Raw genomic sequence first — 14,943 nt, 5'->3', positions numbered from 1 at the left:
GCCCAGGGAAGTGGTTGAGTCACCATCCCTGGAAGTATTTAAAAGACGTGTAGATGAGGCGCTTAGCGACATGGTTTAGTGGGCATGGTGGTGTTGGACTCGATGATCTTAGAGGTCTCTTCCAACCTTAATGATTCTATGATTCTATGAGGCATTATTAGAGGTGGCACTGATTATTCACCCCTGCCCTGAAACATTAAGAAGTCAATAGAACTTTGAATTTTTACCAGTCTGTCACACATTACTGAAGTTATTAGGAAAAAAAAGGAAGCAAAAATAGAACAATTCCTTGCTCTTCCCAGTGAAGACATACACCAGATTGAATGGAGTAAGTAGCCAAAGAAGAAACTCAGTAAACGTATTTTTGTGGTCAGACACATGATGCTGGGAAGATTAAAATCACACTGTTCAAAAAAGGAAGGAAGCCTGCTCACATGGGACACTACGGTTGACATTAAAGCAACTCCAGTTTATGTAGACAGGAAAGTATTTCGATGTTGAGCAACAGAAGTGTGGACATTTTGCCTAATTCAGCAATAGTGGCACAACCACTGGTTAGTTTTATATGGGAATAGAAGAATGAGGCTGTCCTTTCTGTATAAAGACAGCCAAGTGGAAAGAAAGATGACCCAAAACATAGCACTATTGTGATATGCACTTCCGAAACACATTATTCCCTTGAGTGAAAACATGAACTGGCTTTCAGAGAATATTTTCTACTGCACAATTTTTAAAGCTTTGCAAACATTAGGACTTTCTAGTCTTCTGTCTGCAGTGTATGAATATATAGCTGAAGCTGGGGAGTTGCCAGAGGCCTCTCTCACACATCTCCTCCCTCTGTTTAGCTGATCTCTCTCACAGACCAACGTGAATACAGAGATAGATTCTTACCTACTCCATTCTTTCCCTCTGTAAATATCCACATAAAATTCCACCTTTAAGATTCTCTACAAATAAATTATTTCCTACTACTGCCACAAATATCAAGAATATTTCATGCTTAAAAAGCTATACAATTCAAGTAAGAAAACAGGAAATAAGAAATAAAAAGGAAGTTAAAATATAATTGTACAGGTAACCATCTTCTTCCCCAGATCAAATATGTTGAGTTAGAAGTAGAAAACTTTTTTTAGGTACATTCTACAAATCTCATCTGGAATCTACACTTTACCAATTGCCAAGGTATTTTGTGCATGAGATCTGCAATTTCCAAGTACAAAAAGGATTTTCAAGGCAGAAAGAACCATCAGCAGACACTTCTCTCGCTAAAGGGAGTCTTAGTTAAGTCAAATTCTACTCACCACAGTTAAATGTTCCAGTAAGTATGCCACATCAACCATGTCCGCCAGAATTAGAAGCCTTGTGACAGCTGTAAGCAGAGATCGTGCTGCTTGGACAACAGCCTGCCTCTTAGGTAGATAGCAGGGATCACTGGTAAATGCCTCCGCTGATACCTTTAAGGCTTGACCTGCAAAATGAAGACATAAATTCCCTTAGGCTATATTGCAACACCCAGGAAAAAAAATAGTTAAAACTCGAGCAGTTATTTGGCAAGTCACAAGTATTGCCAATAAATTTGGCACCTCTTTGTTGCCCTAATGCCTTGATATGGAGATCAACTATTACAGATCATGCAGGATGTTCCACATTTTGAAAGATGTTCCCTTTCTGTTCTTCTGAATCATTTAATTCTGAAATAATTCCCTTGGCAATCACACCATTACTCTTAGCTGTACACAACGAGGCCAGGGGCTCTATGTTAAACTTTTCTAGTCACTGCTTTTTATATTACTATCTGCTTTGCTGTCCTTGCTATTAAATAATTCCTGGTCACAGAAGGGAATCAAATACTGTTCTTCTCATTATAAATGTAAGTTAATGGAATGAAAATCTCATGCACTCGAACATCTGACTCTGACATAAAATATGTGAAATCTATGCGATGGAGCTAGTAACTGTGCCAGTAGACAACAATATACTGCTCTCCAACATGAAGTTTTGCAAATGAAATTTAACAATAAGAGCAACAATGTCAAACACACAAGTTTACTTTCAACAGTCTGTCACTAGACTTACTCTGAGAAAAAAATGCCATTAAACTCATTTCTAAAAGCATTTCAAAGTCTATCTGAGGAGCTTTGCTAGTGATGGCACAACGTTGAGAGAACTCACTCTACACAGATCAGCACTGGAAAACTCTTGTCACACAAGCACAAACTACTAAAATAAGCATTTGACCCATTAAACTCTCTATATCAGCTCAGAAACCAAAGATGGATCAAAAGTCACAAAAATGAATAGTTTTGGCTGTTCTAAAACTAGGAAACATCATTAGTAAGTGTAGCTATTAAAAGACTACATATTCATGTAGTTGTTGACAACTGCCTTCAGCATGTCCTGGATTTTGGATATAACAGTAAAGAAAAATACGGCATTCAAAAATTTTTATATTGCTCCAGAGTTATAATCTTTTAGTATGCAATATTCTTTCTACTTATATCTAAATTACCTAAGTCTTGGTATAAGAATGGGGTACATTTCTCCAAGCAGTCATTTGTATCACAGGTGTTTTCTACATAGAGAATGCAGGAACATGTAATTTTTGTTTAATTTTGTTCTACAAATTCTGACCAAAAGTAAGGAGAAAGTGTTGCCTTCTGAAATAAAATTCACGGTACCCTTAGCACTGTATAGCTTCACTGAAAGGCAAGAAGTCTGGACAGGCTTTATGCAGGAACGCTATTGGCATGTCTACTTCAGAGTATCTGGTAGTAAAGTCAAAGCTAAAAGTCATGCAAAGAGTTTTGCTACCTGAACCAAGTATGTGTTTTTATAAGCTTTGGAGTTCTCAAATCAAAAAATAGGCAACAAGGTTTGTACAAAATACATACAATCAGTAATTAATGCATATTCATAGAAATACATACAAACATAAGGGATTTCCTGTAATTACATAGATACAGACTTTTATGTGCTCCCCCAATCAAAACTGAGTGAGAACTATTCAAGTGCACTAGAGTTTGCTAGACTGGTTCTATACGTGACTTCGTTTCTCAAGATTCAGAGAAAAAACAAGTTTTACTGCTCTTACTAGAAACTGCATTTGAAAAAATATTGAGCAAAGGCTACAGAAATAAACCTACCAATTAGTACAGAGCCCCCATATCAGCCCCTGAGGTAGTACTGGCCTGATTCTCAGAACACTGAATACTTCCAACATGCTGAAACTCATCAGATTTCCAGGAACACCCATCTTGAATAGTGCTCTCTGGTTTTCTCTTGGATTTGTTAAAGTCTTTATGCAAATCATGTATCTTAAGTACATGCTTAGCAAACTCCATAAATCAATAAAAATCACACTAATTTGAGATCTGTTTCTAGCACCTGCTACATCACAAAACAGTGAAAGTAAAAAAATATCAGTTTCTTGTGCTCGGGACAGCAAAATAGAACGTTTCTCTAGTAGTTGGTGGGATAATGCACCATAGCTGAGCACATCACAACAAATAAAACTACAGGAAATAAAAATCAAATATTAATCAGAACCACTGATTTTTAAGGTACTTTTTATTTCCCCATCTGCAATGGACAGAAACACCTCTCCAGATGAGTACTGTTTTCAGTACTGGAAGAAGTTTCAAAGCACTGATTTGAGCCCAGTAATCCTGGATGGCGGGACAGGGAGTAAACGGAGAGAGAAAATCCTACTTACATGCATAGATATCTTTAGGTGATACTACTACATAGATATCTTTAGGTGACTACTACAAACATTAATAAATTAATAGCAATTTGGAAAGTTTTAATAGGAATTTAAGATACTAACTCTGGAAATTCATTGTGTCTTAATAAGGACATGGGAAATACAGTGCATACACACTATCATAAAACTAAAATCCTTGCCCTTTCATTTCTCTTATGACTTCAAATATATAGAAAACTTTCCAAATTTCTGAGAACAAGCAATGTCAATGAATAACCTGACAAACTGTCTCCATTTTGTTTTCATAGTATTTAACTACCATCTGTCTGTCCTGCCGATTATTGGGTTTGAATATCTTAAATTTGACGAGTTACCTTTCAGGCTGTAAAAGTACAAGTTAACATCACATGTTTTTTATGTATTTGGAATGTGTACACTGTAGTATTAATTCAGACCATCATAACTGTCAGATTCTTAAGAACATTTGCACAAAACCAGGAAGCTGACACATGCAATGTCTTAATAAGACAAGAAAGCATGAAACAATGGAAATCCTTTCCGCAATTAAGATGTATGAGAGTAGAGCTGTCCACCTTGGTCCCTCAGGATTCATTTTAACAAATACTGACTAAAGCATCAGGGAGACACTGTTTCCCAAAACAATAAAATTAACATATCATCACTGTTTGACTGGCCACCTAGTAACTTTTGAACTTTCTGACCAAATTCAATAAAATTTTTACACAGGGGAAGATATTCAAAGTTAGCTAACTACTTTTCCATGAAAATAGGAAATGAAGAAAGAGACCAAGTTAAAGTTTTCACTGATGGCAAGCTGGGGCTGGCAGTGAAAGTTCAGCTACCACTAAGCTTCAAAGAATCTACAGAAGTGTTGAGATGCAAATTTGAAGGAAGACAGGCTCTCTTTGTTCCACTATTTATGGACTGACTCATTTTTTTTTAGACATAGAGAACATGTGAAGTGTTTATGAGGAGGGAAAGAAAACAGCACGCAGTATTCTACTACCTGTTATTTATTAGCATTTACTTACAAGATAAGCAAACAGACCAGATTCACTACTATTTTTACAGTGTCTTGTGCCACCCAAGCAAAGGCAAAGCAGCTATTAACTTATTTTAACTCAGCACTTTAAGCCAGATTTGCAAATAGGTTTGTAGTCCAAGATAAATGTGGTCTGTCAACTTCACATGCTTCCCAGGATAAAAGGAGAAGTAGCAAGTCAACGTGGTGACCTTTGGGGAACTTAAAACTTCTTAGGCACAGAATCAGCTGCAGTCCAGAAGAACTTCTGTTGAAAACTAGTTAAGTCTGGAGAAACTGAGAAGAGAATTAATGAAGGGAAGGCAATAAGAAAAGAAAAAAGAACTGGTTACTTAGAGAGGAAAACTGGGGGGGGGATGGACACAGAGAATCAACCAACCAGAGGAAGACTATGTGGAATCCTCAGTCCTGTGGTTCAGCTCTCTGTGATCCAAGGCCTAGTTTGGTGTAGTACAATTCTGTGACCTTAGCTGAGAAAATTTTTGGGTAAGGTGCAAGAAAGTATGTTAGTTAACATCACACAAGATAAGTAAAAACACAGACAGAAGTGAAGTTGTAGAGATAGTAGTAATTAGCAATCAAAGAGGAAGAAATACTGACATGAAAAGTTATAAACCTTAGGCAAAAAGACCCAGGAACTTCCAAGATAACAACTCTGCAAAACTGAGCCACAGTTCCAAAGGAGCAACAGAAGCCAACATTTTCCCACATGACTGACACCTGTCTGGCCAGCATTACTGAGGGTAATAAATACATTAACACTTTGCTCAGTCGGTCATTAGCCTTAGCTATCTATTGTATGTGTTAACCACTAACCAACTACTTTTTATTTTTTAAGTTCTGTGTATCCTGCTAGTAGAGTCTCTTTGTGCACAGCAAAAGTTGTCCAAACAAAACTGACCAGGAAAGCAGAGCTACAGATTAGAATTTTTAGAGTGAAAGTACTCAGTTGTGAGAAGCCCAGACAGGAGTGAATGGTGAGCCTATGAGTTAGTAACTGAATGGATCAGGAGAGAAGAGAGATATAGCTTAGCTGAGGATAGGAGACAGTGCTATTACCAGGAATATTTAATAAAAGTTGGGAACAAAAAAGATATTCTTCTGACAGCACAGCGGCTCCTCAGAAACCTCTAATGTAATGCTTCCCCCATCCATAAACACAATGCTGAACTGTATGTTCACAGGCCCCACATGTGATTATTTGCCCAGGTCTCTGCTATTGTGTTTTCCAGAAGAGAATGGTCATATGGATTTGGGTGTCCTTCAAGCACCTCAGACACTTCAAAACCTCAAATAATCCTAAAATCTGAAAATAGTACCATTTCAACACTGATATCTTCTGGGTACTTGAGCCACAAAGATGATTAAGGGACTAGAGCACCTCTCATATGAGGAAACGCCAAGAGAGCTGGGACTGTTCAGGCTAGAAAAGAGAAAGCTCAGAGGGATCTTATCAGTATTTATAAACACCTGAGGGGAGGGTGCAAAGAAGACAGAGCCAGACTCTTTTTAGTGGTGCCCAGTGACAGGCCCAGAGGCAACGGGCACAAACTGACACACAGGACGTTCCGTCTAAACATCAGAAAACATTTTTTCTCACTGTGAGTGACTTAGCAGTGGCACAGGCTGACCAGGAAAGTTGTGGAGTCTCCATCCTTGGAAATACTCAAAAACTGACTGGACATGGTCCTGGGCAGACTGGTGGACCTGCCTGAGCTGGGAGATTGCACCAGATGACCTCCAGAGGTCCCTTCCCACCTCAACCATTCTGTGATTCTGTGAGTGAGTGTGTGAGCAAAGACAAGCCAGAAGGGTCTGAAATATGACCAACCCCTTAGAAATAAGTTGGACATAAGCTGGGATGGCCAGATGAACAAGTATAAAATCATGACCTTAAAATAAAGCTATGAGATGCAGCCTAGGCAGATAGGAGCAATGAGTACAAGCAGCAGAAAATGACAGCTCCAGCAACAACATGATGTTAGAACTTTCTTAGAATGCAGTAGACGGAATGACAGTTCAATGCCATTTCATCCATTTTATTGTAATTCCCATCAAGTGGATATTCTTCTGTAATTACATTTGTCACAAACAATGAAACATGAAAGACAGTGCCCTTTTGGTGGCACAAATAGGGAAGCAGAAAGATGGGAGTATTCATAGTATTTCAATTATTTTAGACATTCAAATGAGAAGCAATTCAAAGAACCAAAGTCAGGATATATCATAACCACATAATTATTGGAAGGCAGATACTTCCAAGACTCTATTCAGCACACACAGATAGATGACTCCCAAAGTAAATGGTGTTACTACCATTAGCTGATCAGCTACTGACTGCTACTGTCAAATGACTGCTACTTATGCATGTGCTTACAAAAAATCTATGCTCAGGCACAGGGAAAGGTAAAAACAGTTCAGCCACAGGTAATTTTTAAAAAACTTAGAGGATCCATGTACTTCATCCAGCACCAAAAATATCCAAAAACTTACATGAAAATTCTTTAAAAACAAGTCAACTGTAAGCCTGTTAGCAAATTTGCTGTTCGCAAATAGCTGACAAAAGTTACACACTTCGGCTGGGCTGCTAGCCGATGGCAGGCAATCTGTCTGTACAGATACTTGCAGTAATACCACTAACTGCAGACAGTGAGCACCCCTCAGAGACAGTGTTCAAGATCACAGTCAGGCAACAGCTAAATGTTCTTTACTGTTTTAGGCAAGACCATCAGAATTAAGCTTTCTTATTTCTTTGAATAGATTTTCTTTCTCCTACTAAATCCTATCTAAGCATCACATTTCTCTCTCTTCTATTTGTTTTTACATCTGGCTTTCTGCACTTGTTTTTTTATTTTTAACTGCAGCAGTGTGAAATCCACATGGAATGCAGTGAATTTTATGGCATTGTTGTGTCCTGCCATAAGGACATATTGTTGCCAAGAAAGTCCTGTCACCCACTCCTGTGAACTGCACCCTTAGAGGCTGGTGGATTTACAGTTCCAGAGAAACACAGTTGTCAAAGGGAGCCCATTGACTAAGAGAGGGAGGGAGGTACCAGAGTCAGTAAAAAGAGAGGATTTCCATTGTCCTAGTCTCAAACTTGAGAGAAAAAAATGAACGGTTTATACCAATAATAGAAAACTTATAAACTCTGATTTACACTAGTATTTGCAACCTCAAGTTCTGCAGGCATGAACACATAAGCAGAATCAGTACCAGAGAAGTTTGGGAGTCAATGTCACATCAGAGCACAAAACAACCTACCCTTTCTAAAAACAAGAGATTAAACAACACTAGTCACTAGGATAATCACCTGTTCTGCTCCCACTAATACCATCTCCATCTGCTACAGCAAATAAAGGATTCTGCTTCAGCCAGCCAGCTGGAAGTGACACCTTATCAGTGTCAGGGCAAAGCAGATTGATACCTCCTGCATGTTCCTAATATTCAACACCATGGTAACTCAGATTCTCACAGTAGCTTTCTGTAGATGTTACAGGACATTTTTCTCCTGCCACACAGTCTCTTACCCCACTCAGATACCACTGTATTCTGTTGCATTGCAATTATTTCACTGCTGCCTACCAGGAAGTTCCACTTCCACATCTCTTACAGTTCTTCCTAATGTGTAATCAGAGCAACCACACACCCCCTTTGTGCCTTACACCCATCTCTTCATTCCCCCTTTCCCACTCAGGGACACCTGATCCAGTGACGGTGATGTCAGAAGCTTTTCTACAAGGGATCTGTTCTTGGTTTGATGAAAAGGGTGTGCAGCACAGATTATTTTAAGCCACTTGGATATCTAAATTCTGTCTCCCAGAATAAAAGTCCTTTAGACGCAGAGCATACATGTGTACCTCTTAATGCAGAATGAGAAAGCTAAGCTCATTTTTAAGATTTGGGGGGGGACAAATAAGAACATAGTATAATACAAGAGATCACTATCCCCTTCCCTTAGTAAATACCCTTACAGTACACTCCCCATTTCTTGCCAGTGAATGGTAGTATCACCCATGCCATCAAAGTCTTGCCTCCCCTGTTTAATGTCAAAAGACATTAAATATGGACATTCAGAATATCAATTTTTTTTTTTCCTTTTAAAGAGTAATTGAAGGCTCAAAATGTAACTCCAGCAAGTAACTTGCTTTCAATTCACTATTATGTGTGATGAAAGGCTTATCTAGGAACACACTTGAGCATGATAACAGCTAAACACATGAAACACTGACACTGCAATAGATAGAAACAACACAGACAACAACAGTTGTGTTTCTGACCATATATAGTTTGGTATTTATAGCTATTGCTTACTGACATTTTAGCTATGCCTGTACAACTGTTTGAAAACTATAAGCAATCATACCTTGACGTAAATGCAAAAAGTCATTATCCTAAGTGTAACAGTAGACTTTAATGCAAATTCCTAAGGTAATGTTTCCCCACATAAACTACATCACTGTTTTAAAATTATTATACATCACTTGTCTTAAAATTGATTAAAGATCTGAATCAGGACATTAATTATAGTTTGATGTTTAGTGTCAGAAGTGTTCATGGTTGAACAATGCTTCTTATTCCTTTGTATAGGGGTCAGTTATTTCACCATTAATTCACAGCACGTTATGAGTCAGAAGGCAATTTTTTTAAATGCTGTATACATGAATTCTGGCAGTGAGAATTTTTCAAAATACTTCTATTTGGGTTTATTACACTATTTTAGAATAAAAATGTGTACATGAATGCCCTTTAACAAAGCTTCACCAAACCAGATCAACAGGAAAACACGGCAGTTCTTCAATTACTAGGCTAGTGGATTTCTGAGTGATGCATATAGTCCACACCCCACAGGCCTGCCTGGTCACTCATTTAGTAGAGTTCCAGAAGAAGGTGAATCAAGATCACGAGCGGTGTTCCCCAGGGCTCAGTACTGGGGCCAGTTCTGTTTAATATCTTTATCAATGACCTGGAAGAGGGGATTGAGTGCACCCTCAGTAAGTTTGCAGACGACACCAAGTTGGGCAGGAGTGTTGATCTGCTCGAGGGTAGGAAGGCTCTGCAGAGGGACCTGGACAGGCTGGATCAATGGGCCAAGGCCAACTGTATGAGATTCAACAAGGCCAAGTGCCGGGTCCTGCACTTCGGCCACAACAACCCCATGCAGCGCTACAGGCTTGGGGAAGAGTGGCTAGAAAGCTGCCTGGCGGAAAAGGACCTGGGGGTGTTGGTCGACAGCCGGCTGAACATGAGCCAGCAGTGTGCCCAGGCGGCCAAGAAGGCCAACGGCATCCTGGCCTGTATCAGAAATAGTGTGGCCAGCAGGAGCAGGGAAGTGATAGTGCCCCTGTACTCAGCACTGGTGCGGCCGCACCTCGAATACTGTGTTCAGTTTTGGGCCCCTCACTACAAGAAGGATGTTGAGATGTTGGAACGTGTCCAGAGAAGGGCAACGAGGCTGGTGAGGGGTCTGGAGAACAAGCCTTATGAGGAGCGGCTGAGGGAGCTGGGGTTGTGTAGCCTGGAGAAAAGGAGGCTGAGGGGAGACCTCATTGCTCTCTACAACTACCTAAAAGGAGGTTGTAGCAAGGTGGGTGTCGGTCTCTTCTCCCAAGTAACTGGCGAAAGGACGAGAGGAAATGGCCTCAAGTTGCGCCAGGGGAGGTTTAGATTGGATGTGAGGAAAAATTTCTTTACTGAAAGAGTAGTTAAACATTGGAACAGGCTGCCCAGGGAAGTGGTTGAGTCACCATCCCTGGAAGTATTTAAAAGACGTGTAGATGAGTTGCTTAGGGACATGGTTTAGTAGGCATGGTGGTGTTGGGTTGACGGTTGGACTCGATGATCTTGGAGGTCTCTTCCAACCTTAATGATTCTATGATTCTATGATTCTATGTGGACAGAGATAGGCCTTAAAAAGTACTTTCTTGAGAGAAAACTCAAAGAAAAATGCGGAGGACCTCTGTATTAAAATGATCAGCTCCAAGACTATAAACCTTCAGTAAAACTTCACAGATGTTAAAGGATACAGAAACTAGATTTATCCAGGGAACGTGCCTGCCATCCATTATAGCAACATTTTCTTTCAAATGTCACTAACAGTACTCAACTGAATTTGAGAGACCCAAATTTCATCTACTGACAGTTTTTGTCAAAACCAAACTGTAGTCAGCGAAGCCATACCCATGCCCCCATTCCTGAAGACATTAGATGAGTCACTAATGCATCACATGAATTAAATACAACACATCTTATATTTATCTTATCTCCACTGTTCCCTTTTACCCTACAAATTTACCCCTATGTTCCCCAAAACATTATGATGAACATGACTATCAGCAGCAGCTTGAAAAGAGTCTATCACTCCTCTAAAAGGAACCCCTATTAATGAGATCCAAAAGTAACAAAGCAGCATTTTCACAGTGGCGATTGACATTCAAAAGAAATAAGCGTTTAATTCTCATGTCACGGTCTTCAACTCAACAAGCTCAGTGAGTGACACAAGCTAAAATGAGAGAAGAGGTGAGAGAGTGTTTATTCTTTCCAGATGTTGGTGTGCAACTCTGGGACTGACAGTTTGGTTCACATCTGAGTGAAATCATCTAGAGCATTGTTTCAAAATTCCACTATACAGTAAATACAAGCTGCAGCCACATGCAAAAATTCGTAATTTATTTAAGAGCATACTAATAAAAATACCTGCCAGTCACCACAGAAAAATATGCCCACAGAAAATTAAATACTATATGCTATGACATGCATGGCATGCAAGCACAGTTTACCAGAATTTATGGCCCACATCCTTTCAAAGAACTTGAAGTAAATAAATGAGACATTTAACAGCAGCAGAATGTGACCTGAATAACAGGCAATAAAGTTACATATGATGTGGCATACTGCAAATTAAAAATAATACATAGCTTCCAAGGACTAAAAATATCTGCAAAATTAACAAACTGCTATTTATTTTACAATTGTTCACCAACTTCTTAAAATTAACTTGTGCAGTTTGGCAAATCCTTGGAGGAAGATCGGTTGTGAACACTCAATTTGTCATTGCATAACAATAGGTGATAACATGGACTTAACTTTCTTTTAAAATGTATGAGGTGTATATAATCTATTTTATGTATTATTTATTTTTGTAGTTATCTCTGGTCTTGGCTGAGAATCAATAAATAAATTGAAAATGTGAATTATTTTTATATTCTCTATGTATAAAAATCAATATAGAACTATATAATTTATTCTTGTCTTGTGTTATCGGCCTGGAATGGATGGGCTAACTTTTTTAAGAGTACTCCAAAATGAATGATTTTTTTTAAAGCCTCAGCTGATCAGTGTGACAGATAACAATTATATTTGCTGGTCATAATGCTTTTAATCACAAAGGACCTTAAGGTATCTCAGACACCATATGCATATATCAAACTCTAAAATGCAGCCATCTCTGGATCCAGAGGAAGCCAATAGCTAGTAATCACTACCCTGAACAACAGCAGAGACTCAGAAACTGTCCCAGCTGCACATGGAGGAAAAAAAAATTTAAAAAAAAAGCAACAAAAAAATCCTGATTAAGTTGCAGCTTTAGTAAGAGCAGGGTGATATAAAGACCTGATGTAAATGGCTAACACAGTCCTTCAGGCACAAGTTGTCACATGGCATAAGAACATACAGCACACTTATGTCATCCGGCTTATTACGATTTGAGCCTGGCCTTCATATTCACCCAGTAGGCCCCGATTACCCATGGGTAGAGTAAAAATCAACAAAGCAACAAACAGGCAGCTTTCCAGCCACTCTTCCCCAAGCCTGTAGTGTTGCATGGCATTGTTGTGGCCGAAGTGCAGGACCCGGCACTTGGCCTTGTTGAATCTCACCTGAAAAAAGTAGCTAATAGAGTGTTCTCAGCAGATCATAAAACCTAGTCCTATTCTGGGAGTCTGGTTGGAAATAAGGAGATAGGTCATGCAGAAATAGAATATGGCAAAACTCACCAAAGATGAGCTCCTCTATCATGAGGGGGTGACTCTTACAGTAGGTTAAAGAATCCATCTGCCTCCTACTGAAGTCTCAAAACATACCTCCAAACGGGACTATTACACCTTCCCAAATTAAGTCCTTACTACTGCACAAAAAAGGGAAGATTTCTGTTTTAAATTTTTAACTAAAATGCCTTAATCCCAGATTCAGGTAAATAGTTCTTTTCAAGAAGAGCATTAAAGCATGCATTAACTTAAACTTGTGCTTAACAGCCACTAAAATTAACAAGGGGCATCCTGTCTTCATTAAAAAAAAAATCCACCAAAACTTCCACTGACACAAGTGTTTTTCCACAATGGGGCCCAGCTTGCACACTTTACCTCCTTATAAGTGGTATCTGGGAACATACAATTAGACAACTCAAAGTTCAGATATTTTCACATCAAAACATATTTCTCATGGATATCCTAGCTTCGTTTTAATACCAGTGTTACATGGTTAAACTAATTCCTTGTGGTGCCTAAATTATTTGTCATATACTTACTCTCTTTCCGGACATCAGCAAGTGCTGCATGAAATTCCTCTTCAAGCACAATTGCTTCCTTGGCAATTTTTTCCCCCTTGTCCAACAGATTCCAAGTGGCTTCTTCCACAGAAGCTAGCAAGACACGAGCTCTTTTGGAACGGCCCTTTTTCTTACTAGAAGGATTCTGTGGACAGTTCACTAGTGTTGTAACCTACATTTAAAAGAAACAAAAAAGACAATAGTGGTGTAAGTTCTATAATAAGTGAATTTATATTGTTCTCAAATTAAAAAAATAATAATAATAATATAGTTGAGAATAAGCAATGAGATTCCCCCTGCTTTAGAGAGAAACAGGCAACCTCAGCGTACATACTGAGAAAGGACAAAACTATTGAATCAAATTTGACAGGTAATTTTACTTAATGTGCCTCATCTTTGCATTCTTCTTTCTGTACGATCAAAGCAAAGTCAATAGAAATCTCACCATCATATTAACCCTGATGCAAACTCCTGACACTCCTCATTTATTTTAAAATTTCCTCATGATAAAAAAAAAAATTACTAATGCTATGTAAGGAGGCTTCAGCCAAGGCAGGAATTATAATCAGTGCTGAATCTTCCCATACTTCCAGCTTAAATCTCCCAAGTTATCTGGTAGGTTTACTGCAGCTTTGTCCAAATTACGTTTTTTAACAATGCACTTTAACATCCATAAAGAACTTATATTTATATAGCATCCCACTCCACATTCCTCATCATCCCACTCCACACTCCAACAGAACGTTTCTAAGACACTATTCTCTAAGGCATTGCTTGAGCTGTCACACTAAGGCAAGACTCCTAAAAGATTTTAAAAGTGTTATATAGATATTTTAAAACATACTTTATTTTCATTAAGTTCACTGATGTTTTTTAATCCTCTTGCCTATTCTGTTCTCTGTGCCAGAACATGGACAATATAATATTAAGTACAGACCTAGTCTTGGGGCTCAATGAACACATTTTATATGTATATAATTGCTTCATTTTATTAAATGGCATTCCAATCATCAACAATATTGTATAAGCAAAGCAAAAGCTGTGTATGAATTTCTCAGTCCAGCAGGCAAACTTAGCTAATGGCTGCAGTACAGCTTGTGGTTTGATCTGGTCTGCGGAAAAGGGCTCCATTCACATGTATATAACAAGAAGTGTGCTAGCTGTGCCCTAGCTCACCTTTAGATCTTGTTCATGAATTCGTGCACTTCCATGCTTTTCATGAAACATCCCCTGGGAAGCATTTCTATAAAAACATCTTTGAAAGAAAAAAGCCCTGACCCCTACATCATTCATATGGAAATTGGGGGGAAAAAGGAAGACCAGCCACTTGACATCAACTGCTTGGGCATGTCACAAGGGAGACAGCAGCATAAATAACTCTGGCTCAGATTGTTAAAGAGGGCTTGGGTATTTTTCTGACGGTGGTTCAAAGAAAGTAAATGAAATTACCCATTGCACATAAATCAGCCAGCTGGTAAAATCATAGAATCATTAAGGTTGGAAGAGACCTCCAAGATCATCAAGTCCAACCGTCAACCCAACACCACCATGCCCACTAAACCATGTCCCTAAGCAACTCATCTACACGTCTTTTAAATACTTCCAGGGATGGTGATTCAACCACTTCCCTGG

General features: G+C 38.9%; 1 protein-coding gene across 1 annotated transcript in view; it reads right to left on the bottom strand.

The window, feature by feature from the left end:
- The window catches only part of CTNNA3 (catenin (cadherin-associated protein), alpha 3), a 561,928-nt gene that overhangs the window by 534,674 nt on the left and 12,311 nt on the right, over nucleotides 1-14,943 (bottom strand). The window contains exons 3-4 of the mRNA XM_009325826.1: nucleotides 13,291-13,483; nucleotides 1,302-1,468 (exon numbers count right to left, since the gene is read on the bottom strand). Coding sequence (XP_009324101.1) covers nucleotides 1,302-1,468; nucleotides 13,291-13,483 — 360 coding nt within the window. The remainder of the gene's footprint in view (nucleotides 1-1,301; nucleotides 1,469-13,290; nucleotides 13,484-14,943) is intronic.

This window comes from Pygoscelis adeliae, unplaced genomic scaffold, assembly GCF_000699105.1.
Source record: "Pygoscelis adeliae isolate BGI_AS28 unplaced genomic scaffold, ASM69910v1 Scaffold4, whole genome shotgun sequence".
NCBI lineage: Eukaryota > Metazoa > Chordata > Aves > Sphenisciformes > Spheniscidae > Pygoscelis > Pygoscelis adeliae.
Note: the sequence above shows the minus strand (reverse complement) of the source record. Positions and strands in the feature narration are given on the sequence as shown.